This window comes from Miscanthus floridulus, chromosome 7, assembly GCF_019320115.1.
Source record: "Miscanthus floridulus cultivar M001 chromosome 7, ASM1932011v1, whole genome shotgun sequence".
Classification (NCBI taxonomy): Eukaryota; Viridiplantae; Streptophyta; class Magnoliopsida; order Poales; family Poaceae; genus Miscanthus; species Miscanthus floridulus.
Window position 1 is genome coordinate 30366053 of NC_089586.1, and position 17535 is coordinate 30383587.

A 17535-nucleotide genomic window follows, 5' to 3' on the forward strand; every position below is an offset into this window, starting at 1 on the left:
TTCTCTAGTGACTCTATCAATATTTTGATGGTCTTGGATAAACCTCCCTTGAACCTCTAACCAAATCTCATTATTAAAGACTCTGAGTTTCTGTCACACATTTGAGTGGGTTCCTATCACATCATTAACTTTCTTCGATCCAAACCTTCTTGTCATGCTTAGTATATCATTGGAATTTCCTAAGACTCCATAGAACCAACTATAGTGGTTATATATCTCATTCCTATGTCATCAATGTCTACTTGTCTTAGGTATGTTGAAGATTGGACTTCCAACTGATTATAACGTGAATTGGATCAATCTTGATGAATACATAAGCTCTTGTAGATGATCCAATAACTTATCAACCAAGCAAAGGATACTTACTCTGGCTTATGAAGCCCTCAAGTGATATACATCCTCTAGGTACCACCTTTCTTATCAGATTAACCGATTCTTCCAAGTGAGAGCTAGAGAGCATAATTGAACTTCATATGGCACCTTGAGCATTTGGACCCTTCTTAGTTGGATAGTTTGCATAGGCGTGATCATCTATCTTATTGATCTCCTCCAAAGGTTTCGATCCTAGGACCTGTGGGTTATGGGCCCACCACGCTTCCGCTTTGCAAACTAGAACGTATGATACTTTATCTTGCAAATTCTTCAACTTGGTTACCCCCTTAAGAAAAGATCAGCTAGGGGACATAAAAAGGGTAGCTTGCACCTTCTTCTAGATGAGCTAACTAGTATCAACATGTTCTGACATCCCAATGATACTCTCGTGTATGAACAAGAGCAAGAAATCTAAAATTCCTCGCGGGATGAAAAACAACAGCGTAGTAAAACAGCCGTAACTCTTATTCTATTAATCCAATGAAGTTTTAGCTTATACCGTTGGAAAGCTTATCGAATCCTCCACAACTTTCTTATAGAACACTTTTCTAAATTCTGCAGTTTAGGTAGTCGAAAATAGTGCAGAACAGAAACTGCTCCAGCTTTTAAACAGCACAGGTACATCGTCTTCTGATTTTCATAGCTCCATAACCAAAATAGCTATCAGAGTGATTCTTGTGGTCGGAGAAATATATTGAAGTCTACTATTGTCCATAATTTTCTCATGATTTCTGATCGTCCAAAATCAGAGATATAAGCCAAAGAGTGTAGGCTACTCCGAAATGACAGGATAGAGGAGACAGGAGATAACCAAAACCCGATTATTTATTTCATTAATCCTTATACCTTAGGCCTATGAACTAAATGAAATTGTGGGCAAACCCCCTAAGATCATTGCACTCATTACAAAGATTCAAAGCAAGCATAAGCATAACGACAATTCAACAAAGCAATAAAGGTGCACAACTCAATCATTGACTCAACTTGCGATACTATCGTACTCATTGTACTAGGGGTAACAATCCTAAGACTCATCTTTAGATTACGCAAGAAGGTGGTGAGGAATAGTTCTAAAAGCATGTCAAATCAAGGAGTGAAGATGAGAACAAAGACTTTAAAATAAGCACCAAGGTAGAGATGAATAGCAAGGGTAGAGATATAGTAGAGAAGAAAATATCAAGGTTCATAGAGCAAGGATTTTTGTAGCAACTTCTAAACCTTAGAACGACCAGTTTCTACTAGGCTTGCGCCCTACAGTCAGCATTGCTCTAATACCACTTTGTAGCACCCGGTTTTAAGAACAAAACCAGATACGCACCATATATGAGCCCGAGAAGTCAAATCTCACATATAGCTACAAATAAGGGTAATATCAATAGACAATGCTTAATATATAACATACTTAGTATAAAAAATATAACCTTAGACAACAAATAGTGGAAAGACAACTCCGATCTTCGGGTGAAGACTCCAATCCATAGGGACAACTGACTGGTTGATCACAAGCCTAACTCCTCCACACTAGCAATCTAGTATCCATTCAGGATTTTCCAAAGATTTAAAAAGTAAAGCAAGCGTAAGTATATGTCGTACTCAACAAATATAACATGGGGTTCATGAGGCTCAAAAAGCTGACACTGGTTAACTACGATTAGATTTTAATATGTCATAATTTTAGCAATAGGGTGGCAAGAAGTTTATTCATAAGCCCATATAAACACATGATCAGGTAAACTTGAATAATAAATAGCATAAACAGTATTCATTAGTGAGCATCTTTATCATCAGTGTTTATCATCATTAACCATTAATGATCATCTATTCCATAAATGTTCCAAGGCAGCTCGTGACCATGAGCACGGCTGATATACCAGTTTTACACTTTACAGAGGTTGTACACTTTCACTATGAGTTGTGATTTACCCTTTTGCCCGAGGTCGCTAGCCTCTTAACCCACAACCTAGGAAGGTCGGTAGGGTTCACTGTGAAGCCTTTCAAAGGTTCGTCTAACAAGTTAGGGCCATTAGAATCACTTGGCAAACAGATGTAGAGCCCCCCTTCCCGATGGCACAATGACACGCAGCCTATACTCAAGGGGATAGAGGCCGCACTATACTCGATTCGTCAAGACATTCTTACGCCAATAAAGGTAATCACTAACAAGCTAGAAAAGGTCCTCATACTGAGCTAAAGCCAGAGCCATGTAGCCCTCACAGCTGTACTATAAGTCTCGGATCACTTACAGATAAGTCCTTAGGAAAAGGAATCTAGAGCACCATAAAAACAACCCAATGCTCTAGCCCCTTGATTCCATGTCGCTAAAAAGCATCTTTTAGTGTTTATTGCATATACCATTAGTCAAGTTACAAGATAATGGTTCTAGTTGAGCACTAGCATTATACTACCCAATGTAATACCACATAGGTAACAAGGAATCTAGGATATCAAATAGCTAAGAAAATTTGCTACGGTTGCCAAGGTAGACACATGCATATGATTAAAATGATATTAAGGTGAATAGGACAACAAGGATGATCCCATGCTATACTTGCCTTAGACTTAGATCCTTTTTCTAGTCAAACCTTCAATGGAACTCCTTGATCAACATGTAAAGCTCACCGACTGGACATGATCATAAAGCACCACACAAGCATCCATGCAATCATACACGAAGCAAACAATAGAACTAAATTAGAACAGTACACCAACCATAATAAACAACAAGTAAAAAGGTTTTAAAGATGTTCTACGTGTTGCTACGAACACATAAACGCGAAAATCACTCTAATCGGAGCTATAATGAAAAAGTTATGAATTAAACAAGATTTTCTTTAAAATAATAGATTAAATCTAACCACAAATTTCAAAAGTTGAAATTATATTTAATAGTAAGACAAACATGTAGATTACTCCATTACGAATCTAACGCAACTTGAATGGGTCAAATTAGAGTTAAAACGGGGAAGATATGGCCTAATAAAGATAGCGGTAATTTTGTAAATAGATGGAACTTGATTTTTGAATTTAAAATAAATAAAATCTGATTTTAAACCGGCAAAGGACTATGGGTACTATTTAAAGAAAAGGCAGGAGCTCTTTAACAAAATTGCAGCAACGACGGGTTCCATTATACAAAAATTCGAGGGCTCTTTTGCAAAAATGGCCGGCGAAGGGGTATCTTCTAATCTAGGCCGTTGACCTCAGATCGGGCGGTGTAGATCAAATGGGGGAACAGGGGTCGCCGGAGCGGCGTTGTGCGCGGCGGTGCCATGGCCGGAGAACAGAGGACCTCGCTGGCGTTCGTCAATCCGACGTTCCAGGCATCATCGGCCATAGGATTAGCACGAGGAGGGAGAGCGGAGCGAGTAGAACTCGATTAGGGGATCAAGAAGACAAGCGAAGGCACATAGGCGCGCGTTTGCTCGATCGAGTGGATCGGGACTCCGACGAAACAACGGTGATGGCACTATGGTAACAGAGAGCTAGCACGGTACCATCTGCTTGCTTACCTCCTAACGAAGCTCGACGAGCGGTCCCGGACGACGGCGGAGCGGCGGAACTACGAGGCGAGCATGGTGGTAGCGGCAGCTAGGGTTATAGCAGCGCGGCGACTCGGCGGATGCAGCTTGCTCTAGAGCTCGGTAGGGAGGCGGCTGCTATTTATGGCTTGGGGAGCATCTTGGCGCGCACGGCAAGGCGAACGAGGCGGGGCAGCGTCGGACTCCTACGCGGCTACAGTGTAGAGTCCGACGTGGACGGGAGAGGAAGACGACGCGAGGAAGGAGATGATGGCGCTGACACGCGGGCCCCACTTGTCGGCGACACACGTGGGAAAGAGGCGCGGTACGGTGACGCGACTGCTTGTTGGGTCGGCTCAGCAGTGAGCGGGGTTGGGCTGCCTACGGGAGAGAGGGAAACGGTGCGCGAGAAAGATGTGGAGCGGGGCCGAGCGGCTTGCTGGGCTAGAAGAGAGGGAGAGTTTTCCATTTTCCTATTTTTCTTTTTCAATCCAAATTCAAATATGATCCAAATCAAATTCAAATATAGTTTCAAATATAATTTTCAATTCAAATAAAAATGAGAAATTTTGGTAAGCTTCCCAACAATAAATTTTACAATTTTTTAAAAACTCTTTTATTTTCCAATTGTCTTTTTCTTTCTTTTCCTTTACTTCAAAGCCATTTTTAATTTATTTTCAAAAGCAATTCAAACCATTTTGAATCTTGATTCAAACCACTCAAGCAATAAATCAAATGCACCGACATGTATGCACAACCATGTTGCTACTCCTTATGATGAATTTTAATATAATGAAAAATATTATTTTCCTATATTTCATGAGCACAAAATACAAAATTAAATCAATTTATATTTTTTTTGAAAAGAGCAAATTTTAGGGTGTTAGAGCACCGCATACTGTTTGGTGGGATTGTTCGCTTCTGACGATCAACACCGTGAAAAACGTGTGGTTCCAAACAGGGCCTGACAATACTCTCTCAGATCTTAGAGTATGTGAGCAGATGCAGGGTTTAGTATATAAGTACAACATATTGCCAGGACAGAACCTTGTGTCATAAATTTTAGCTAACAAAATTTTGCTCCAGCTTATTGTCATACAGCCGGTGCAAACTCTAGTTTAGTTGTTATTTTCCCTAATTACTTACTGGCCGATTGTTTTAGATGACGCCAAGTTTATTCAAAAGGAGTCTCAACATTTCTTGCCACAAAAGACGGGAGAGAGAGAGAGAGGAGGTTGAGGATTGGGAATGCACAAATTTTGAACTCTAGATTTCTTATATTTTAGGATAGATGGAGTAAACCACTAATTAAATTAAAGAAATGCATGGAGACTATACTATTACATGCATTATGCATTTGAGGGGGTACTATACTATTACATACATTCATCTATATACTACATGCATTTGCATCTATACACTACCGGAGACGGCTTCTTTGCCGAGTGCTTTTTATCGGGCGCTCGGCAAAGAGGCTATTTGTCGAGTGTTAGAGAGAAAGCATTCGGCAAACAACTGGCACTCGGCAAAGAGGTGGTTTGCCGAGTGTCGAGCACTCGGTAAACAATAACACTCGGCAAAGACCAGGTTTGTCGAGTGTCGGGCACTCAGCAAACCAAAACACTCGGCAAAGGGCCGCCGCCGTTAACCATTTGCCGAGTGTCTTCTCCTGAAACTCGGCAAAGCGGTGATTTGCCGAGTGTCATTTTTTGACACTCGGCAAACCATTTTTTTCACTTTTGACCTCCAAACTTTTTCTACAGTCCTCATACAAGACCTGGTACTCCATGTTCCAATGTGGCATATTTCTTGGACTTTTCTATATTTCTTTAATTTATTTTATTTAATTGAATTTTCTTGGATAATTCAAATTATAACTTCTAGTCATTCAAATAATGAAAAAATGAATAGAAAAATGATATTCATGTTATTTAGTATAATATGAGGCCGTATCCAGGAACAAACCACCAATTTTGAACATCTTGTTCATGAAACATGACCACGAACTTGTGGTCGAGTTATTTTTAAATTCTATAAAAAGCAAACGAAGTCCGAAAATCATGAAACTTGTCAAGATGTTATGATATCATATGTGGAGGCTGTGATAAAAATTTGAGAAGGTTTCGCGTAAGTTGTCACGTACGATGCTTGCAAACCGAAGAATCTCCGAAGAAGTTTCATGATTTCGTGAAGAGGCCGACAAGGTGGTAAGCATCGTACGTGACAAACTTGCGCGAAACATCCTCAATTTTTTTATCACAGCCTCCACATATGATATCATGACATCTCGACAAGTTTCAAGATTTTCGATCTTCGTTTGCTTTTTATAGAATTTAAAAACAACTCGACCGCAAGTTCGTGGTCATGTTTCGTGAACAAGATGTTCGAAATTGGTAGTCAATTCCTAGATACGGCCTCACATTATACTAAATATTATGAATATCATTTTCCCATTCATTTTTTTCATTATTCGAATAACTAGAAGTTATAATTTGAATTATCCAAGAAAATTCAATTAAATGAAATAAATTAAAGAAATATAGAAAAAGTCCAAGAAATGTGCCACATTGGAACATGGAGTACCAGGTATTGTATAAGGACTACAGAAAAAGTTTGGGAGTAGGAAGAAAAAAAATAAAAACGGTTTGCCGAGTGTCTGTGTTTGGCGCTCGGCAAAGGAGCCTCTTTGCCGAGTGCCAGGATGGCTGGCACTCGGCAAAGAATTTTTTTTAAAACCCCTCTTTGCCGAGTGCCAGACTCGGTGGCACTCGGCAAAGAATTTTTAAAAAATAAAAAAATACTTTGCCGAGTGCCGGATCGAAGGCACTCGACAAATATTTTTTTTTAAAAAAAACTCTTTGCCGAGTGCCAGGCCAGGTGGCACTCGGTAGAGAATTAAAAAAAATTAAAAAAAATACTTTGCTGAGTGCCAGATCTGGGGCACTCGGCAAAGGGGGGATTTAACCCCGCCCGCCCAGCTGGCCCACACACACCGCACACATGCACACACGCACGCAGGCAACTGACCGCTCCCGCGCCGCCCGCGCCAGCGCCGCCACCGCCACCGCCCGCACCCGCGCTAATGCCATCGCCGCCCCTGCCCATGCCCGCGTCGCCCCCCGCACCGCGCCGCCAGAGGAGGAGGAGAAAGAGAGGAGGAGGAGAGGAGAGGAGGAAGAAGGAGGAAGAAGGAGGAAGAGAAAGAGGAGGAGGAAGAAGGAGGAAGGAGGAAGAAGGAGGAGGAGGTGGCGCTCCGGCCACCGTTGCCACGTCCTCGGCGCTTTCCTAGCTGTCGCCTTGTCCACCGGCGCCCTGGCCCCTTCACCACCGCCGCCCTACGACGCCCACTAGGTATGCCCTACCATCGTTGTCGTCGTAGTATTACTAGTAGTTGCGGTAGTAGTAGTGGTAGAGTAGCAATGGTGGTAGTCGTAGGAGTGGTTGTGACATTGTTATATATATGTGGTTGGATATAATCTTATGCATGTCGGCCATCATGTCATTCATATATATGTGCATGTTGACCATCATGTCATTGGTTTTCTTGTAGGTTTTGGAAACCTCACTGTCGATGTTTCGGACCCGGGGGGCCCTCAACCAACTAGTGAAATGTACTACGTGCCCCTAATCCCGGATGGTGATGCAAAGAGACACAAGGTTTATACTGGTTCAGGCGATAGGTGCCCTACGTCCAGTCTGAGAGATCGATCTTGTATTCCTTGCACCGAGGTGCTTGTAGTAGGGGGTTACAAGCAGGGCGAGAGAGGGAGCTAGTCCCAGGTCTCTGCGTGGAGCGGTGTGGATTGCTTGAGATGTTGATCTCAAGCAGCGGGGGAGCGTGCGTGTTATAGTGTTGAGCGTGTGTTCGTCTGAGCGTCTATGCATGAGTTTGTGAACCCGTGAGTTCGTCCTCCCGTGAGTTCGTGTCCCTCTGTTCCTAGAAACGGCCCCAGTCACTCCCTTTTATAGTTGAAGGGGGACAGGGGCGATACATGTGTTCGTCACGCGGCGTTTTGTGAGTGGAGATGGTGTGTCCGAGCCCTGTAGCTTGTCACTATGGCAGCATGGTTGGTGGAGTGGTCTTGTCCTTGATGCACTGGAGCGACGCACCAGTCACGCCCGATCCTATGCGACGTGGCAGCTCCAGTGATAGCTTGACGTAGGGTATGGCACATGCTGTGGACGACGTGCCGGTCGCTGTGTGTCGACAGCGTAAAGGGCCGAGGCTCAGTTGGTGCCGAGGCCGAGCCATCGTGGGGGGCTCGGCGGGCGTGAATCCCGAGGCTACCGAGACCCTAAAGCGGATTGTCGGGGCTCGGAGGGAGCAGTTGGTCCTGTATACTAATTCTGAGGCTACAGGAACCCAGACTTGACTCCCCACACCATGCTGTCCTCGGAGCAGGGGTTAGGTAGCACAGTGCAGTACGAGTGTCAGTCGTGGGCACAGTGCCGAGCACAGCGGCTGGTAACCCCTGCCCCATCCTGTCCCAGACGGCATGGTGTTGATGCGTCTTCCCATCTCGTCGGCCACTCTGCTATGTCGAGCCGTCGTCCGGCTGACGTCGTGGGAGTGGTTGGTCGCGTTAGTTGGACGTGACGTTCTGTCAGGGAGATCGGTAGAGGCTGAGGCGACGGGGTTGTTGCTGAGCCGGCCTCGAGTGAGGCAGAGAATCGGCACCTCGTCTGAGGCTTTTTCGCGTGGGGCCTCGAGCGAGATGGAGAATCGATACCCCGACCGAGGCCTTACGTGCGAGGCCTCGAGCGAGATGGAGAATTGGTTCCCCATCCGAGGCCTTACGTGCGAGGCCTCGGGCGAGGCGGAGAATCGGTAGCCTCGAACAAGGTGGGGTTTAGCCAGTAGTTGTGTCTTGGCTTCGATTTTTATAGGGTCTAAGCGATTTTTTCGGTCCTTGCTTAGGGGACCCCTTTTTATGGTACCCGACACTCACCGTGCAGGGGAGGTGCTGCCGAAATTTTGTATTGATAATTTTATGTTTCTTTTTTTGCAGAGAAGAGCCCGTCGGAGCGGAGCCGGAGTACCTCGGCGACCCCGATCGCCTTCCTCGCCGCTGTGGGTCTGCCTGCATAGCGTCGCCTCACCACTGAACCGACCCGCCATGGCCCCGCTAGCCTGACTCCACCGCCACCCTAGGTATAACCCCTCTTTCCGTATTATGGTCGTAGATCACGTAACCTAGTTAGGCGTCTCCCGTTCGAAAGAGATACGGTTGGAAATATATAGATATTTCCATATCTAAAACCGTATCTGTTTCGAATTGTCCATGTTTTTTGGACAGCCCGCGGATACGTAGGTGGAGTTAGTTTCCATGGTCTGCTCCGATCCGAGACAAAGTTTCGGCATCATCTCCCTATTGTTCTCCGGATACACACTCTCCCTGGCAGGACGTGTATTTGGAGAACAGCGGGGACGTACTGCCGAAATTCTGTCTCGGATAGGAGTAGAGCATGGATGCGTCTATGCGTGCCGAGTTGAGACATGTTGCCGATGGCTTTGCCTATAGGGTCAGGTCATTTTCCGGTTATGACATGAATGGATATCGCTTTCGCACAACAAGCTACGAGCAGAGTCGGCCCAATCGAAGAACCACAAGTTCTGGAGCTTTTACGCCCGGTGTTGATGAGGTCGAGTATTATGGAAGAATTGAAGAAATATACGAACTCAAGTTTCATGGTTCCAAACCTTTTAATCCCGTCATATTCAAATGCCATTGGTTTGATCCTGATGTAACGAGACAGGCATATTCTAATCTTGGGCTAGTCGAAATTCGACGGGATTCCGTCTTACCAGGAGACGATGTCTATATTCCTGGTTTATTTGTCGTTCAATGGTTTTTTTCATACCTTTCCTTTGCATTATTGTAACATTAGGGTGAATATATTGTAGACCCAGCTGGAACAAGAGAGGAGGATACGGGAGCAGATGCAAGCGAAGATGGAGAGGGTGGAGGCCGAGCGAGAGGCCGAGCAACGGAGGATGGCGTAGATTCTTCAGTACATTCAAAGTCTTGGCGCCGCTACGGGTGTAGTTCCGCCACTTTCGCTATTCGCTCCACCTCCACCTCCGCACTATTCTACTCCTATGAGTATAAATGTTTTAGTTTGTATGTTCATGCTTACGGTCAAACCTAGTGGAGTATGAAAGTTTTATTCATGTATGGTATATATTTATCTTGTCTCACACATGCAATCTCTTCTTCTTTGTGCAGAATTAATCGGCGGCATTGAACGATCCTCATGCTTCAGCGAATCCTTCACCAAATCAGTCTCATTGGCCATCTTGGTGATGATACTTGTGGTTGTTAATGGTACTTCTATTTGCAATTGTGATTGTAGATGATGGAGCACTAGGATTATTTGTGAACTTATTTGTGATATATTGTGAGACATGTGACGTTTGTGATATATATGTGACGTTTGTGATATATATGTGTTGTTGATGATATATATGTGATGTTGGTGATGTTTGTTATATATATCTTCTGTTTGTTTGGATGGGATATAAAAAACAAATAAAAAGGCTGTTTTCAGTCACTTTGCCGAGTGCAATGGCCATGACACTCGGCAAAGTGACTACCTAGGAACATGCTTTGCCGAGTGCAAAGACCATTGCACTCGGCATACATCACAGATTTGTCAAGTGCCACGGGCCATGCACTCGGCAAAGGTCGCCTGTTTGTCGAGTGTCTTGACAGGCTTTGCCGAGTGTCTTGCCGGTGGCACTCGACACAGTGGCCACCTTTGCCGAGTGTCTGAGTCAACGGCGCTCGGCAAAGCGGCGACCTTTGCCGAGTGTTTCACATTGACACTCGGCAAAACCGCCGTCACGGTGGCGCTCGCCGTCACGGCGACTTTTCTTTGTCGAGTGCCAGATTAGCACTCGGCGAAGGCTTTGCCGAGTGCCCGATAAAGTGCACTCGGCAAAGAGGTCTTTACCAATAAACTGTTTACCGAGCGCCATTTGCTGAGTGTATATCGGTCTTTGCCGAGTGCCTGAGGCACTCGGCAAAGAAGCTGAATCCGGTAGTGATATATGCCCATAAAAAAATACGTGTCCATACATATATATATATATGAAGTAAATTAAATTAAAAGAATGTTACCACCTTAATTGCCCCAGTTAACACCCCACTTGAGGACAAGAATTTATCTAGCTAGCTAGTATGGTATTTTTGCATGGCGATATTTGAAGCAAATAATATACGCTCAAGCCATTGCGCATATCGCTTACGGCAACAACAAATATGCACAATGACATGATGCCAATAAAATCAATAGGAAGATCAGAAACGCAGTGCCAAAGCATGCAGCAGCCTGCTAGCTAGCTACCAGAAGCCTCTCTTGCCTTCTTGTCTCGTGGGCTGTGGGCAAGCCCAACAGTATAATCGCATGCATTCTTGTATCCCATCGGTTCCGATGCAGAACACCCCACTGTTGTTCATCAGCGAATGAATGCAGACATGCAGTCATGCCGTCATGCGGCTGTGTGCCCGGCCGGCCCCTGCATGCAGAAATTGCGGCATTAGCATTGCATCCAAAAACAAGATCATAAGGAATAAAAGTCAATAGACTAGCTAGCTTATCAAGGAGTAGTATAGAAAATGAAGCTATAGATGGCATGAATGAGTACCAAAGATAATCATGCTTTAATTTTGACTGGTTATCTTGACAAATCATATATGAAGAATGACTAGTAGCTAATTAGTAAATACATAAAGATCAGTTTAAGTATGTAGTAAATTACCATAATTCAGAAAACCGAACAGCAGAAAAAGATCAACAGTCTGAGTCAATAATAACCAAATTCCAAACCCTAGATGGCTGTGGATATATAGTCTACTGCTGGAGTCTACTAGTAATTAAGCTAGCAACAATGCAAGACACGAGGCACACTGTACGTAGGGTGAATATATATCAGCATCATATATGCATTGCACGTACTGTTTGCTCACTCTAATAAACAATCCTGCATGATCGATGCAGATGCCGATAGAACGAGCTAGCTACACATTTAGGTTTAGCTGGAGCCGCTGATGTGATATTACATCTGAACATTACAGACGCCAAAACGGAATATCTAGTTAGCTAGGGGAGCTAGCAAGCTAATAGTAAGTACTGTGCTAACTGTATGTATGCTGCTTTCGTTTTCTCCCGTCATTTTCTCGTGCCATACTCTTTGGTTTAAATACATGTATAGCTATACTAGGTATGTTTTCAAAATATAATACACAATCAAGTAATAAAGTATACAAACCAACAAGATATGCATGCCTCATGACTTACTCATGATAGGGACATATATATTTGCATATGGTTCTGTATTATCACTTATATATATAACCTTTAAAGCGAACAGCATTGTTGGCTTGCTTTGCTAGGAGAAATTCAAGTTAATAAGCTCGATATGAAAAGGCCTACTGAATCTTATATACGAAGTACATGAAAAAGAACCAGAGCAAACATAATGAATTCCTAAAATACATCCTAAAAAGTCAAAGCATGCAGTAACTCATAAGCGAAAATCTGTGGAGCAAACTATGCATCAATCAAACAAAAAGAACAAGGTAAATGTGACGTTTGCTAATGCATGCGCAATCTAGAAAGTGCACTGCAAATATATCAATGTTACCTACTAGTGCTGGCTTGCTGGGGCACTACAAAAGAAATGAAAAAGAATCATGAAAAAAGAAATTAATAGGTGAGATCAGAATCATAGCAACCAGCTAGAATCATCTCCCTGGTCTTTCTAATATTATATACGATATCTAGCTACTAGCTAGTAATCAATTTCTGTTAAACTAATTAAGCTGGTGATGCCTTTAAACCAACTAAAGTGACACTGATGGAAGACAGCAATAAACTGAGATTTCCCTATTTTCTATTTTATTATCATGAAGAAGAATGTAACATGACCCGATCTTGGAATTTTGATAAAATTTGGAACTTCTATTCCAGGAACTTGAAAGTTTGCTAGTGGTTTAATTCGGGTGAAGAAATGATGCTTGAAACATCTACAAAAAATCTAACATGAATTAATAAAGGAAAGTTCCAATGTTCTAATTAAGTAACATAAGTGTATTTTGCTGCCTAGAGCAAACTCCATTAGTCTCTTTCGTTTCAAAGAAAAAGAAAGGATGCAATTGTCATCTATATATCGTTCGAACTAAATAGCATTCAAAAGCAGAAGAGAGACAATATGATTGTCGCCTTTTTGCTCTCCCTTTTCATCCAACCAAATAATGCAGTGGCCGTGATGCAACAAGAATGATGGAGCCGTGTTAGCTAGCAAGATCGTCTTCTATATTCTATCATAGCATGAAAGCCAAATGGCCAGACAGCTACTAATCTAGTAGTATCAAAGTACAGCTATTAGCTAGTGCTGCATTTCATGCATATATGGCCCTCTTTGAGAGAGCTTGGTGCCAATGAACACGGTGTGCACGGAAAGATCCCAGATATGTACGTGCATATATATATATATATATATATATATATATATATATAGACAGAGGAAAAAAGTTAGGAGAGTTAATGGGCCCATCCAAAAGAGAGTGATCTTTGTTGAGAGAGGAAGCTAGAGGACCGAGGAGGCAACTCAACAAGAGAGAGATTCAGGATTGCAGGCTGGCCACCAAAAAGGGGTGCCTGGTTTTGAGAAGTCCCATGATTTTGCTTGAGGGGACAGTGAGCAGGAATTAGGGCATGCAGCACTGGTCACTGATGCATCGGATCATGCATGCCATTTCTGTGTGTGCTGTGCTCTCCAAAGGACAGGACAGCATGCCAGCATATCTGGGACAAGAGGCAGAAAACAAGAACCACATCCTCCTCCTCCTCAGGCAGGAAGGGAGACAGATGAGTATTTTTTTTTACCGTGCCTCTCTATGCAAGAACATAATAGTAGTATACACTAGCTACACAACATATATACTGTAACTGTGTAGCCTAGCTTCGTATAGTATTAGCTACATGCAAGAGAGTACTAGTTTGTATTTTTCCTATATGTATGCACTGGGAATGCACGCTAGCTGGCCTTTCGTAGCACACAAGAGTGATCATTACCCCGAGTAAAATAAAAAGACCAACCAAATGGTGCATTAGTTTATGTCCAGTGGAGTCCAAAGCATGATTAGTTATAATACAAACAACCGCAACACACAGCAAGAAGAACAAGTGAAATTTCAGGATAAACTTTAAAAAAGATGGACCCAATCCACTGAGGTGTGTAGGAACTTCAAGATCCTCTTCATTATTTGGGATTCAACAAATCAGCTTTATATACGACCTGACCTAATTTTCTCAGGAGCATGCAAATGAACATATCCCTTTACCACTACAATATTGACAACATTAGATAGCCATATCAAAATGATCAGCGAACCATAACAACTCCACCAATATGTGTGTAGTGAGAGAGACTGAGAGAGAGAGACCAGTAATAAATAAAAAAAGTATATAGCAAAAAAAAAAAAAGCAAAAGAATTGGTAGTAGCGTTTTTTTTTTTTGAAAGAAGAATTGGTAGTAGCTATTGGTAGAAGGAAGGCTTACCAAGTTGAAGAATTGAATTATGCCAAAGATCCTCGCATGGATCTCCCAATGGTGCGTTTCCATGCAACGTGTCCATCACGAACGCCAACGCATCTTCTTCTTCTTCCTCCTCCTTCGTCCATTGCACTTGCACTATACCAAAAGTAGTAACCTTGCAAGTTTGACTTGAGCAGCTAGCCGCCATTGGCCATCATCGATTAGAATGGTGGCCAAGCAGCTAGCTCAGCTGGCTAGCTGCTCATTTCCCCCCTAGATCCTTGCATGGGCGCATGCACGCGCGGTCTTCTTCTTCCATCCAAAATCCTTACCAAACAATATCTTCAACCACGAGATCAGCTTGCCTCTCGATCCACAAGTGTCATTGGCTCATTGCTTGTGGCCGGCAATGCAGTGGTGTGCCCATCCAGATTAGGTAGCCAGCAAGATCGAAGCCATTAATGTAGAAGGAGAAGAGCACACCACGCACGAATGGCAAGGTCCAACAGTCAGCTCTGGCCGGCCGTTTGACGATCTATTGCCAAGACGAGACCGACATGAGCGGCCGCGTCTGCCAGCCGAGGAAGCACGCGCCGCGGGCCTCCTCGGCGACGTACCCCTCCGACGGGTAGTGCAGCCGCAGCAGCAGCCGCGCCTGCGACACCGCGAACGCGCTGAGCGGACGAGGCGAGAGCCCGGCGGCACGCGCGGCGGAGGCCCACGCCTCGAAACCCCAGGAGTGTTCGCCGACGCGGCCCGGCGCCAGCGCCAGCGCCGCGTCGATCTCTCTGCCGAGGACCTCGCTCTCGACCAAGAGACGATCAGCGCTGCCCGGCGGCGCCGTCGCTTCCAGGGCGTCGAACACCGCCGAGTAGTAGCCCATCGCCGTGGCCACCCGCCGCGGCAGGTCGTCCGCCGGGCAGTCGTTGCTGCCGGCGCTGCCGGCTTCCTTCTCGGCAATGGTCACCACGGCGGGGTTCATGGACTTCACCCACTTCAGGAACGTGGCGACCTCGCCCTCGCCACCGAGCCTGTGCAGGAAGAGCACGCAGTTGACGGCCAGCGTCTCGTCCGGGTGCAGCTCCGGCCCCGTCGCCGGGTCAGCTGCGAGCTGCGCGGTGCAGGGGAGGAGAAGCGGGTGGAAACGGAAGGGTAGGTTGAGGGAGCCGGCGAAGGCGCGAAGACGGTCGCCCGTGCGGAGGAGCACGTCGCGGTCGGGCCCAGCACCGGTGATCCGGACCTCGGGCGGGCCGACCGCAGGGTCCGCGAGGTCGGCGATGGCCTGCAGCAGCGGCGGCCACTGCACGCCGTGCGCGGCGTCGAGGTCCACGATGTGCAACCGCCGCGCGCCGCCGCTGGCGCTGGCGCTGGCGGCGGCGTCGAGGATTGCCTGGTTGGCCGTCAGGTGCGCGAACCGCAGGAACGGCGCGATCTGGTTGTACGCCAGGTACGCCGTCGCCGTCGGCGCCCCCCGAGGGGCCGGCGGCGGTGCCCCTCCCGCGGGCGCGGGCGCCGCGGCGACGACGTCTCCTCCGGCGGCGGCCTTGTCGTCGTCGACGCGGCGAGCGAGCGAGCGGGCGAAGTGGTGCGCGAGGCGGTCGGCCGCGTCGCCCCGCGGGTCGGCGGTCGACAGGACCTCGTCCGCCGCGCGCCGGGCGCCGTCGACGTCGCCGCGGTGGAGGAGGCCGGCGCTCGCGAGCACGAGGCCTCTCGGCGACGAGGGCTGCGCGTTGGCGGCGGCGGCGACTTGCTCCTGCGCGCGCTCCGCGGCGTCGTGGCCGGGTGCGCCGAGCATGGCGGCGTCAGGGCGCAGTGGGCGCAAGGGCGCATGGCTCGGGCGGGTTAATAGCTGCGACGGCCGGGTAGCATGTGCACGGGCAGGGGCAGCAGCTTCTGTGACAGGACATGCTCAGCTTGCAGTAACATGAGATTCAGATTTCAGATCGACACACACACAACACAGAGATGCTTCCGCGTGCTTGTGCAGAGAGAGAGAGAGAGAGAGAGAGAGAGAGATTAGCAACGGCTGTGGACTTGGCAAACTGAGGTGTCTTTTCTCTCTCTAGTAGATGAGAGGAAAGGTGGCAAGGTGCATCTGTATTCTTCTTGTACCCAGTGGACTTCGAGTGAGAATGGTCAAGCTGTTTCTTCCAGTTAATGTGTGTTATTTAGAGAGAGATTAGGGAGAGCTTAGGGGAATCTAAGCTCTGTCTCAGAGCTAGTAGTCTACTACAAAGTAGTACTATGTCTCAGAGTGGGCCTAATTAGTTAGTGAGGTGTATACACATATCATCATGCATGCATGGCAGATGAACAATACACCATAGGTATGGTAGGAGAGTGTAGGGCTAGCCTTAAGAATACATAGCGGCTACATACGCCCCGTTCGTTTGGCTTGTTTTTGGCTTATAAGCCATGACTGAAAGTACTGTTGACTGGTTTGGTGTGAGAGAAAAATATTATTCGTTGACTGATAAGCCATGACTTATAAGCTAAATACGACCAAACGAACAGGCTACATACTGTGTACGAATACTCGCCCACAGCGCCGGGCAATCGTGCATAAACACAAACGGTATGTTCCTTATAGGATGGACTACATTCATAAATAAAGTGTGGTTTTTTGAAGTACGAATTGCACGCCACGAGATGTTCCATGAGCTCACCATCCATGCCAATAAGGTCTCATTTTTTTTTAGAATTACACATCGTGTGTTTCTAGCTCCGGCTCCTTTTGACATATTATTATAAAAAGCTATATAGAAGAAGTTTATCTCTCTCTCTTCTTCTAGATGAACTAGGATCCTACTAGGAGCCGATGAAGCCTGGCTTCGCCGACTTCGACTCCTCTGTTGCTACGATAAGGAGACCGAGTTGTATATAATCCTTGCTAAACGAGCCCTAAATATCATGCTATATGGCCTGCAGCCTGTTCGTTTGGCTGTGGCTTGTCGTAAACGATCGTAAATTTCTAGCCGGAACAGTATTTTTCTCTCACACAAACTAGCCAGCAGTACTTCTTTACGAACCAGCAACGATACGAACCAGCCAACCGAACAGGCTACTGGTTGGTTGTTGTCTAATGTGAGAAGTTAGAGCCAC

The 17535-nt window shown here is 45.8% G+C and overlaps 1 protein-coding gene across 1 annotated transcript; it reads right to left on the reverse strand.

Annotated features, from left to right (window-relative positions):
* Positions 1-11019: 11019 nt before the first annotated feature.
* LOC136462958 (protein MONOCULM 1-like) lies at positions 11020-16228 on the reverse strand. The gene is made up of 2 exons (XM_066462009.1): positions 14458-16228; positions 11020-11409 (listed from the first exon to the last, which is right to left on the reverse strand). The coding sequence occupies exon 1, from the start codon at positions 16226-16228 to the stop codon at positions 14969-14971; it is 1260 nt and encodes a 419-aa protein (XP_066318106.1). The 3' UTR covers positions 11020-11409; positions 14458-14968.
* Positions 16229-17535: the final 1307 nt, after the last annotated feature.

Bases quoted from the DNA above. Each gene is read 5' to 3' on its own strand.
- LOC136462958 (XM_066462009.1), bottom strand. From the start codon at position 16,228: ATGCTCGGCGCACCCGGCCACGACGCCGCGGAGCGCGCGCAGGAGCAA.